The 12902-nt window shown below is 35.8% G+C and overlaps 1 protein-coding gene across 1 annotated transcript; it reads right to left on the bottom strand.

The window, feature by feature from the left end:
• Positions 1-326: 326 nt before the first annotated feature.
• Positions 327-4165, bottom strand: LOC149245485 (disease resistance protein ADR1-like). Its single transcript, XM_089455604.1, has 5 exons — positions 3290-4165; positions 2753-3162; positions 1995-2353; positions 1684-1892; positions 327-1427 (listed from the first exon to the last, which is right to left on the bottom strand). Exons 1-5 carry the CDS (start codon positions 3948-3950, stop codon positions 589-591), a joined length of 2478 nt encoding a protein of 825 aa, XP_089311730.1. The 5' UTR covers positions 3951-4165; the 3' UTR covers positions 327-588.
• Between the last annotated feature and the right edge of the window lie 8737 nt (positions 4166-12902).

Here is a 12902-nt window from a genome sequence, read left to right as displayed (position 1 = left end):
TATGATTTGAACTGAAGAGGCACGCAGGTAGTTGGAATGGCGCACAATCGGTAACTATGCTTTAAACTGAGCAAAAGCAAGTAGGTAGTTGGAATGACGCAGTTATAAGGTGGAAAGCTAAAAAGTTTGTTAACAAAAAATAGTTAGTTACAATTAAATGGAAAAATGTCTGTTTATGAAGTTTATGACATTGATTTAAATATAAAAAATATGAGAAACTCTAAAGCAACATTACCTATGCTTAGCAAGGAATCATAAAAATATTGAAAAGAATCCTAAAACATTGAAATAAGAAAAATACTCACACTAAATAAAACTGATAATTTTATTAATTGAGAAAAAGACTTTTTTTACAACTGCATTCTGGAGGGCCTGTCTTTGCAAATTGCAAGGTGAGGCCCATTATTCTTGGCGCCTTATTGAATTACAATATTCAATATCATGGATAAATGGATAAATACTATGGGTGGTTAGTATTCTTGGTGCCTTATTAAATTACATTATTCAATATCATGGGTAACAATTTCCATTGAGATCAATGTGCAAAAAGAAACCCCTTATTTAACTCCTTGCTGTCTAAGTAGAATATTAAGCATCCAGCCAATCCAAGCTGAAGTGTGCATCTACCACTTCAACTCTAAGCTCTGGAATGGCAGAGCTCTTGAAACGCATCCATTGCTGTCCAATCTTCTCATCACAGATAACATGCTTTAGATATCTCAGCCTTCCAACTGATTTAGGCAGCTTCCTCAATCGGGAGCACTCTCTCATGTCAAGCTCCTCGAGTTTCTTTAATTGTCCTATCTCTTCGGGAAGTTCTTTTAGGCATTCACATAGCGAAATGTCCAGATATTCCAGCTTCCCAAGTTTTCCAATAGATGCTGGAAGCTCTTTCAAACCTAGACACGCAGATACGCTTAACATTCTTAAAGAGCCGAGCTTCCCCAAGTCATCAGGCAACTTTTGCAGAAGGTGGCAGCTAGTGATAGACCACTTCTCAACTGAGGATGTGTCACAGATACCAGGGGGTAACTCCTCTAAATCACAGCAGTGGTCCAAGTTAAAATCTTGCATTATGGGAAGCTTTAGGCTTGACTGGGAGTTGTTGAACCTGGACATATTTCCAAGCCCTTCACATAATCTCAGAGATATCTTCTCCAAGTTCTGCAAGACTTTACTATGCTCTTGAAGTGGGGGCACATTCAACTTCTCCAAGTGAATAGCCTTAACCTGAGTAAGTGAAGATAAGGCTGGTAGACCATTGACTGTGGCTTTCTTGTAACCATAATTAAACACTATGAGGACTTTCAGTTTCCTCATGGAACTCAAAAATGACGGAAGAAAGTATTTGCTTGCAGAAAAGACTAAAACCAAAGCCTCTGCTTGAGAAAAATGCATCTCACACCACTGATCGTCTTCCATTGCACCTACATAGGTGAACCACAGATGCAAAGTTAGATTAGAACATTATAGGTCATAACACACACTATGAAATCATTACATATCTTTTCTAAGAACTTTTGAATCAATGATCAACACCTATATATCATTACATATATTTTCGTTCAGATCACAGAGTGACAGCCTATGTGATGTAGGATAAGGTTGGCATGACAATTCTTTTGACACCAATGTTTAGAAAAAATTATGCATGCTTCAAGCAACGCTGTTAAAATCACCCACCTGTGTGAATGGAAACAATTTGAGCATCAAATGCTTGATCCTTGAGCAGCTCCCATTTTGCTGGCAAACTGTCCTCCTTTTTGGGCATAAGCAACCTCTTCCTACGAGTTATGCTGCCTCGGGATGCCAAATATAAGGCCAAATCCCGCATTACATCATGTTGAGAAAAGTACAGCTCAGAAGCACTGCCATAATTGATTGCTTGACTCCTACTACATCCAATTACCAAGACAACAACACAATGTATAAGACAGAGGAAGCCAAGATCAAATGAGCTTGAGCACACAACAATTAGAAATCAAGGCGGTTACCTGAGATTGCTGCTTGTTAAATTTAACAGATTTCTGCTTGCAAGTTCTAACAAGATGACAAAAGCATCTTGCCACTCCATCTTTCGCACATAAACCCAAATATCCAATAATGCATCCACTGAGATTTTTCTATCCTCTGGAAATGACCCCAAGTCTAAGAAGCACTCCCGTGCTTCCTCGTCCAGGGCATCAATACTGGTCTCCAAGCATCTAAGAAGCCCTTCTTCGTGATAATCTGATATTGATTGCCCATTTAAGAGCTTGTTCTTGGCACCCTCCCAGGCCGGATGACGCTGACCATACAAAGAGCTTCCGATCACCTTTAGAGCAAGTGGCAGGCCTTTACATTCCGCTTGCACCTGTGATTCATACATCAGCAACACTGAGTGAAAATTCCGTAGGTGGAAACCAATCAAATACCAAAAACAAAAGTCGTTGAAAGCATGAATATTTTGCCTGATAAGCTTAAAGTTCATTCACAGGTTTTTGTTTGATTGTTTATGAAGATGAAAATATAATTGAGTTTATGGCTAGAATCTTTTTTAATGGATTACCGATACCATCGTTAACAGCAGAGTAAGTATTAATATGGAATTATGTGAAACTATAAGGATATCCTGATATGATATGCCACTGTAGTAATTGCTTATAATTAGGGGCATTTAGGAGAACACTGTGTCACAATCATTAAATTGAGCCAAACTTACTAAAATAATATATTGCATATAAATAGCATCCCAGTACTTTAAGAGACATACCTGCTTGACTAGCTGCTCGTCCGCATTACTTGGAATTGATTTCTGTCCAAAAGCCCAAAAGCAGAAAAGAGGCAGAGCATCAGCATCATCCAGCAATGGCAATTCATACAGCCTGGTAGAGGTTGTTGTGCGGATGATAGAACGATCTCGGGTTGTCACAAGGGTCTTATAACCTTCACCTTCAAATAACAATTTTTCCAGAATTGCCATAGACCAGACATCATCTAACACCACAAGAGTTCGCTTCGCTCGCCTAAGCAGCTGCTGCTGCAGCTGTCTATGTGCATCTTCTATATTCTGAAAATCAGGTTTCTTCCTCGGAACAATCTTCTCCCACATGGTCTCTAAAATTTCCTTCAGGTTCGGGGATTGTGAGACTGTGATGAAAATGATATTGTTTTGGAAAGCACCTGCCATACATAAAGAGCAATTTGTTAGGATGGAAATTCCATAAATTGAACAGAAATCTAAATTAAATGCAAAAGGATAGCCTTTCAGGAGATGAAAATGGTTTGAATAAATAAAATCCTCAATCACCTTTAATTTCTTGATCATTGCAGAGGGACAATGCCATAGTTGTTTTGCCAACGCCCCCAATACCTTGCACCGCAACGACGGACACCTCTCTCTGGAGTAGAATCTTCTTAACATTAACAATAGTTTTCTCCAGTCCCACTACAAAATCAGATTTCACTGAACCACTACGATCAGAAGTGGAAGCTTCGTCAAAAGCTCCATCAAACATACCATGTGGACCCATTTGTTGTAACATCGTGGCATTCTCATCGGGATCATTGGTGAGCCTGGGAACGATTGTTTCATTCACATTTCTCTCATCCACTGCCTCTAACTCGTACAGATGGCGAAGACCCTTGAACTCTGATATGATATTCTTCAACTCGAGAGATAGTTGGTCAGGCATCTGGTATTGGACGAAGTCACGGATCTCGTTTTCCAGCTGGTGGATTTCAGAAGCATATCTGAGGTTCTGGAAAGTATTAAGAGGGCTGGTTTTCTCGCACATTTTCACCAATTGAACGCCTCTATTGAGGATGCTCAGGGACTTCAAGTATATGGGATTTTGTTCATTTTGAGGTTTTTGTACGTTTGGCGAGTAGAGTTGCCCAACTGTTTCAAGAAGGCCTGCGAGCAGCTCTTCTAATCTAGAGCAGAGCCCCTGGCAATTTAATTTAACCATCCTCTAAAGGATGTCGCCTGCTCAAATGGAGAATGTGAAGGCAAACGTTATTAAGAAAAGAGAATATTAAAAGAAAAAGAGTGAGAGCGTATCTCCAATATATAGGTATCTCTGGTGTTTAGAAATCCTGTGTCTGGAGAGTTTATGACGTCGGCACTTTCGCTCTTTGATGATGTTTACCTTTCCTTTCCTGCGTCGTCGCTTTATAACATCCGTAACTCGGGCCTTTTGAGATGTTTTGCTGTCTGGGAGTATGCACATTTTTATAAGGAAAGAAAACGCTGCTGCGTGGCAGCCACGACACGATAACAAAGCGTGTCGCTTGATTGACGCGTTAGCAGGTAAACAAACATGACTATGATTCTTGACTTTTTTGCGCCCATCGATAACGAATCACGAACAAATAAATCCTATGTCATCAGGTATGTCATCAGGTGGTTTTTGTATTACGTCATCCGATCCGTGTATGTTTTAAATTTGACAGTTTCTAAACATGTGAGGTTATGTTTCGGGGTTTTTGACATTTTCTAAACATGTCAGGTTAGGTTTTTGTTTGTTTTAATTTAGATTTATTATAATTTTTTTAAATTATCTGATCATTTAGATGAAAAAAATGAAATAAATTTACAAACTCAAATTTTTAATTCCAAAAAATATGTAAAATTCTAACCCAATTAGAAAAAAATAATTAATTTAAAGAACCCAAAAGAAAAACCAAACAAATAAATAGATTACTTCTTAAAATTCAGATGCAAACGTACACACCATTCACACGGCTAAGAAATTACTTCTTAAAATTCAGATGCAAACGTACACACCATTCACACGGCTAAGAAAGCGATTTTGGGAATTAATTCTCTTCTTGATTTCCACACGGCTAACAAGAAGATTTTTAGAATCAATTTTCATATTGACTTCACACGGCTGACGAGGCCATTTTGACATTTTGAGAATGGATTTTCTTAGGCGATCTATAGAATCGACTTTTTATTGATTTAGCTTAATGTGAAATTAGGAAAAATTGATTCTCACTAGTTGAGTTTGAAGAATTTTTAAGTTTGCAGAATATATCAAAATTTTATGATTTTCTAGACTCACGAGAGTTCATATCAAGACACTATATTTAATGAGATTTGAACTGTGGTTTTGCGGCTTCACCCAACAAAACATTCCATTAAACCATATATCACATTCTTTTTAAAAAACAAGTTCATTCATTTCATAAGGTATCTCTATGGAAATTCACTTAGTGAACATCTGACATATCACATGCTTTCGTGTCATATTAAACAATATCTTTAATTTGACTATATATTGGAAAATTCTTCTAATATTCACATTATTTAACCCTCTACCAATATGAACCCAATACCACTTCCCAATTTAAAATACCCCTGGTTTCACTAAATATTTTAGGTATCTATTTTTTCATTAACATTTTTTATACCCCTTTATATTTTTTCATTAAATTTAAGCTCTATTTGTTATATTTGCCAATATAAAAACCCTTTACCCCTTATATATATTCCCCAATCTATTATGTCATTTTTTCCTTGATATATATCTTCCAATATGAACCCATGTGGTATGATATTGTTGCCCCAGTGAAGCCCCCATAGGTATCTCTCACTTTCCCTTCACTTTCCCTTTACTACTAGAGACCTTCCTCTTGTCCTGTAGTCAAGACTTCCTTCTCTCTGTGCGTGAGACTACAATTTTGTTGTGTTTCTATTCAGATTGTTGTCCCTTGTTCTATGTTTGTGGTCAAGTGTTTTATTGGCAAGTATTATATGGCTCCTCCTCAACGATGTTGTGTTTCTATTCAGATTGTTGTTCGTTGTTCTATGTTTGTGGTCAAGTGTCCTCTTCAAGGCACATGCGCCTTTTTAGGTGGGAATTAGTGGAAAATTCCTTTGAGATTGCCCCTCTTGAGGTCAAAAAGGAAATACTAAACCCGGAAGCCAAAGAATTTGGCAATCACAAGTATTTCTCTAGTTTAGAGATCAATGGAAGCAATATTAAATGGGTGCCCGATCCCGGAAAGTTTCAGAGAAGAATTCATTTCCTTCACCCCATCACTCACCATCATCAAATGAAGACCCTGTTTAACATGATTATATGATAAGCATGTTGATAATTACAATAGGACATCATATATAACCTTGATGATATAGTGGTACGGTTGAGCTGGATGGAACACGCTTTATAGTATCTAACTTAGACATTGATTCAAAGAGAGAAGCAATAGTTATCAATGTTATGCCTCTCAATACTATTCATGCACATTTTAATATGAAAATTCCCATGCAAACATTTCCCTACATTCTCAATACTATTATACACATTTTGATATGACAATTCCCATGCAAACATCTCCCACCCTCACCACTCATCTACTTCTACTAAAATACTCATCAAGCTAACAGTCTAAATGTTCGAGGTGGAAGGAACATACATGCTACCATTTTTATTTAGATCTTATTACACTATATGGTTTTTAGTAAATTTACAGTAGATGTTCATATTTTTTTTTTAAGTATATTTTCAATATATTGTTTCTTCTTATAATCGTTATCAAAAGATGTTCATATTTTTTTTTAAGTATATTTTCAATATATTGTTTCTTCTTATAATCGTTATCAAAATGGTCCTATTTTTAGTAGCTGATATAGTGGAGTCATCTTTTATATTATTTTGTTAAAAACAGGTTTATTGTGCTTTGCTCTATAAATTTGGTATAACAATCTCATCTTCAAACTCATCTTTTTTTCGATATTATTGAAGTTTTGAAAAGTTTCCACTGCAGTCTCTTAGGTAACATTTTCAGTTATCAATAGAAAATTTTGGACATATTTACCCAGAAAAAACAAAACAAAAAATAATGGTGCACCCCTTTCATGCTTTGCCGCGAAACGATCCGCCTTGTGGAAAGCATGAAATGGCCTTCTGGGTTCTTTCTGGAACATTCGTCGGTCAGAGGAATTGGTCTGAGGTTGAACCATGAATTTCCTGCAACATTCTTAATTGTTTCGTGGATCATTTATGGCGTGTCGATTACAGGGATTGGTCAGCCATTAAACAGTGGCGGCTAATTATGTTGGGTATACGAACAAAGTCCCACATTGATTAGAAGTGGTAGAAGTGGGAAGGATCATGGGTATATAAGGATGAACAAATATCTCCATTGGTATGAGGCCTTTTGGGGTAAAGCCCAAAAACAAATCCATGAGGGCTTAGGCCCAAAGTGGACAATATCATACCATTGTGGAGATATGTGGTGTCCAGAGTCCCAACAAGTGGTATCGGAGCCAAGTTCGAAGTTACCCAAGTGGATGAATCCTCGGAATGCCGAACAAAGATGGTGAGCCCCCGTAAGCCTGTGGATGAGCTCGGTTAAACAGGCGGTGTGCTCCGGATTCTTCATGGACGTGTCTTGTTCCCCAACACGGTGAAGAGGAGTTGACCTGGGATGGTGAAGAGGAGTTGACCTGGGATGGAGCAAGCTCTCGAGACAGGTGGTGCTACCATGTAAGGCGTGTTCTTCCAACGCATTGGAGTGGAGAATCCTGGTTGGTAGAGAGGGGAGAATCCTGCGGATGGGGAGGCTCGATGGTCCTTTGTTCGAGGGGAGGATTGTTGGGTATACGAACAAAGTCCCACATTGATTAGAAGTGGTAGAAGTGGGAAGGATCATGGGTATAGGATGAACAAATATCTCCATTGGTATGAGGCCTTTTGGGGTAAAGCCCAAAAACAAATCCATGAGGGCTTAGGCCCAAAGTGGACAATATCATACCATTGTGGAGATATGTGGTGTCCAGAGTCCCAACAAATTAAAGAATTTGTTCCTTTCCTAGTTGTTTCTACACTGGTTCTTGACGGTTTCTTACAGTCTCTAGTTGTGTGGGGGTAACCGTCGTGAATCTTCCATTGTAGTTTTGTTTGAATGAGAAAAGGTTAGTCATGTTTGAAAGAGAGAGACAAGCTCTGTATATATAAAATAATATTATTATCGTTCTTCGTTTTCCTTTACTGCCACGCGTTGACCATCAATAGAAAAGTACGTTTACACGGTAAAAAAAAACCAACCATTTGGATTTTTAATTAATTTGTAATAAAAAATAAATTTTATATATTAGTAATATTTCATATTATGTTTAGGAAAATTAATTTCATATATATCTGGAGGAAACGTATATCCTGGTTTGCTATTGAAGATATTAAATAAAATTATAATATAGAGATGTGATTTACATATAAAAGTATACTTTATATATATAAATTATGTTTTGATAAAATAATAATTTATTTAAATATAAATTAAATCTCCAATGTTTTTTTTTTTTTTTTTTACTGATGATGGATTACGCATCTCACACTCAAAGGACATCGCTTTGATTATGTAATTAAGTCTCCATTTCCACGGAAAACCAAACCAATATCTTTACATGAGTAATTATTTCTTATAAGTAATGTTATAATTTAATAAATATTTTAATAGAAATTTAAATATAAAAAATGTTATATATTTAGATAAAACATTTCATATATATAATTGTTTTTCATTTTACAACGTTATTTAACAGATTTTTATTTTTGGGTGGCATGGTGGTAAATGTAATGATTATATTTATGTTTAATATATTAGTGTTAATATATATATATATATATATATATTTATTTATTTATTTATTTATTAATTAGGAGAATATTCATAATATTATTAAGTTTTTTGAATTTCAATATAAAACTATAATGATTTAGAACATTTTATTTCTTTCTTTTTTTATCACAGAAATAAAATATTATAAAATCTCAATTACTTTTTTTTTTACTTAAGGTTATTGGTTTTAGTGGACATTAATCATCATCATCATCATCATCACAATTCTTTTGACATTCTTATAATCATGTTTAATTTTCTTAATATTTAATAATAATAATAATAATAAACATTTTTATAAAGTAAATCTAATAAAAAATTGAGTTGGTAATATTTTGGACATATATACTTATTATAGATGAATATATTTAACAACCATAATAATGATATTATATAAATTACTTTATTTTATTATTATACATTCATTTTAATTCAGAATCTACAAGTGTCCAGAGGGATCAAATCTCTTAAGATGTGAATCTCTTTTTGAATGCAAAAATTGAGAAAACGTTCACACTTAAGTGTAATGCTCCCTCCCACCACCACCTTCTCAACCAACTATGTGGGAGGTGTTACATTATTTTAGCCCAAACTCCATGGTTGTATCATGGAAATGGGGCTTCACCATTGTGCCCAACTTGACAAGAGCTTCCCAGCAATATAGATTTCATCAAAAACCAATAAGTAAATCAAAAGTTATGGTCAGTTAACCTATGCCATTATATACCTTGCCATGTAGGCAAGAGTCTACCACATGGCATCCTTGTGGTTCCCTCCTGACATTGCCACGTCGGATTAAAGATATACCCTTTTATGTGTTTTTATCCAAGGTGTAGAGTCTGAGCACCTAGATCCCTGAACTAGTCTAGACCTAAGCCCACATCTAGGCCCCAGACTAGTTATACACTCTCGTGCACTCCTGACCTCTGAGCCCTTAAACATCTGGTTAGTCCAGCCTTTGAACCATCCCTACACTCTTGCGTGCTCTAGACCTCTGGTTAATTCTAATAAAAATGAAGGCCCCACCCCACTCGTTACATATATTTTGTTTCAGTTGGCCTTGCTCTTAACTAACCTAATTACAGGGACGACCATTCCCGTAACTATATATATATATATATATATATATATATATATATATATATATATATGTATATATATATGTATGTATATATATGTGTATATATATATATATATATGTATATATATATATACACACACACATATATATATATATATATATATATATATATATATATACACACATATATACATATACATATATACATATACACATATACACATATACATACACATATACATATACATATACATATACATATACATATATATGCGCATACCCAACCTAATCCAGGTCTGACTCAACTACGAGGCATCCACTACAGATTATTTTCCTTAACAATTAGAACGACCTTTTAGGTTTTCTGCAAAAACCTTTTTACGAATTTGACTAGGGTTCTCCGAGTGCCTAGTTCTAACCCAACCATGCCTTCACATAGGAAATCAATTCCTTGAGATAGACATGATGCATTCAAGCAATTAAACAATAATGTATGAATGTATCCATAGAGACGCAGTCCTAACTTTCTACCATGTTCTCACACAGCCAATACCAAGGCGATAACATCTTGTGGGCTCAAGCACAATAATACAAATCCAAGCAACATATTAATACAAATCTAACTTACCCTTACTGTTTCTTGAGTAAGGAATTTATAAGCCTACAAGCCCTGTAATCTCTACAACCATATACATGTATACTCAACATTTAAACAACAACCTCTTAAACAAAAAGATCCCTATTGAGGCATAATAAATAGACCATCGAATTTCAAACACCATAGCAACATCTCCAACTGATTAACAAGCCATATAAATCACCACGATTATAACAACCATGAAAGGATGCTCAAATCCCCATACCATGGGAATTAAACATCTGCACATATCATTAAGACATACAAGAATAAACACCCCCTCAGACCAATAGCTTGCAATATAAAAACAACATTAAACCTTTGCATTGAATTAACATGTATAATGACCTAAGTGAGCAATTTATCTTATGAAGTAAACAATTAGCAACTGAGAGTGGGACTTCAACTCTCCACTTGATCGTAGGCTGACTGCACTACAATTCTTTCTTATAGTCAACCACCCTTGAGCTAGATTCAGAACCTGAGGAGAAGTGCTCAAGGGAATTGAAACCAAGTCATTCAACTACTACTAAGAATCCAGAGACCACCATCCCTCTACCTACTTTAACAACCAAGCATTACCCCCTCTAGTGTCTCTACCTTATACTAGAATTTTAGAGCACATTATTATCAATTGTGAAGCCCATAGTCATCCAAGGTTAAAATGAACAACCTTCCATTCCCTAATTCCCAAGCAATATCCTCCTCAATACCCTGAATATGTGTTCCCATTTTGTTTACATTTCCATAACTAATTACAAGAATTAGAGTTCATAAGATATTTTCAAGAGGGACTAACAAAAAGGGTTTGCACAAACCCCACCCCCTTAGAGGAACACCATACATAGTGATCTATACTCAAACACAACTTTAACCATGATCTATATCGAGCATAAATTTCATTGTGAGCTTTATACTCGTGCATATCCAACCCAATCTATGGATCAACTATGAGGCAACCACTACAGGGTATTTGCCTTAACCATTAGAACGACCTTCTAGGTTTTTTTGCAACCCTTTCAGGTATTTTACGAGGGTTCTTAGAGAGCCTAGTTCTGACCCAACCATGTCATGACACGGGAAATTAATCCCTTTAGATAGACGAGATGCATTCAAGTAATTAAACAAAAATGAATGCATATATTCATATAGTCCTAACTTTATGCCATGCTCTCACACAACCAATACTGAGGTGATAACATACTTTGGGATCAACCACAACAATAAAAATCCATGCAACATATTAGTAAAAACTTGACTTGCCTTTATTGTTTCTTGAGTAAGGAATTTACTAGCCTACAAGACTTGTAAGCTCTACAACCATATCCATGTATACTTAACATTTAAACAACAAACTATTTAACACATAGATCCCCACTAAAGCATAATAAATAGACCATGGAATTTCAAACACCATAGCCGCATTCCAGTTAATTAACAAACCATAGAAATTACCATGAGTATAAAAGTCATGCAAGGATCCTAAAATCCCCATGCCATGAGAATTAAATATGTGCACATCTTGTTAAGACATACAAGAATACACCTTCTCATCCTAAGAGCTTGTTGTTAGGTTCTTATAATCCTAGTTTAGCCCCCAACCCCCATATTGTTATTGTTGTGCCCCATAGATTCCCACTATTGTTATTGTTGTTCCCTTACATTATTATTTTTATGTAGGACCTAATTATATTTTGACCCTTTAGACTCATATATACATTGAGGAGGTCTTGTCATTTGAATCATCTAAGAATTGTTCATTTATGTGATGTAAAGGGAGGTTTCACTACTACATGATAAGTGGTTTTAAGATGTAAGTTTGAGATGAAATAACAATTTTGTCTTAACTTGCACTTTTTCTATTTCTTATTTATTTTTCTTTGTCTCTCTAGCGACATTTTTCTCTAGAATGAGCAGATGGGGATGATTATTTATTTATTTTTGTCTCTCTAACAACATTTGGAAGAGTAATGATATTTGGAAAAGTGGTAGATGATTATGTTGGAAATACTTGGGGGGGTGAATTAGTATTTTCTTTCAATTGTTATTATTACCAGTTTAATTCTTCACAATTTAAATAGAGAAATGTATAAGTATAATTTTATTGAGTAAAATAATAAGTACAATATCAATGTGTTCCAAGCTCCAACTTGGTTTTGATGAGGCTCCGACCTCTAGGGATTAGACCCTATCTTGTCAAGGAACCAACGTTGGATTTAGGAGCACCATCTCCAAGGACACCAATCCTTCCAATTCTGAGGCACCAACCCCAAGGGCTCTGACCCTATCTTTCAAGATGAATCAGGTCAAAAGATTGTCCTCCCGCTCTGTCTTCAGCTTCCTTCTTCACTTGGCCTTCGGATTCTACTACACCTTATGCCTCTGCTAGACCTTTAGCTTCTACTGCACCTTCTGCGTCTGCCAGACCTTTAGCTTCCTCTGTTTCTTCCAGTTCACCAGTTGTGAACTTTTCTTGTTCTCTGTAATAGATGCCTGATACGCCTGACTTTTGGCTTCCTTTTTTGCTCACTCAACCTTTCAACTTCTCGATCTTCGGCTTCCTCTGTCTCT

Source organism: Pinus tabuliformis, chromosome 7 (assembly GCF_031772625.1).
Source record: "Pinus tabuliformis cultivar Carrire ecotype Pingquan chromosome 7, CPIR1, whole genome shotgun sequence".
NCBI lineage: Eukaryota > Viridiplantae > Streptophyta > Pinopsida > Pinales > Pinaceae > Pinus > Pinus tabuliformis.
The sequence above is the reverse complement of the archived record's forward strand: the minus strand, read 5'-3'. Positions and strand labels throughout refer to the sequence as shown.

Bases quoted from the DNA above. Each gene is read 5' to 3' on its own strand.
- LOC149245485 (XM_089455604.1), bottom strand. From the start codon at position 3,950: ATGGTTAAATTAAATTGCCAGGGGCTCTGCTCTAGATTAGAAGAGCTG. The intron at 3,163-3,289 runs GTGATTGAGGAT...TATGTATGGCAG, and splicing joins CAATGATCAAGAAATTAAAG to GTGCTTTCCAAAACAATATC. The intron at 1,428-1,683 runs GTGGGTGATTTT...TCACCTATGTAG, and splicing joins AATTGTTTCCATTCACACAG to GTGCAATGGAAGACGATCAG.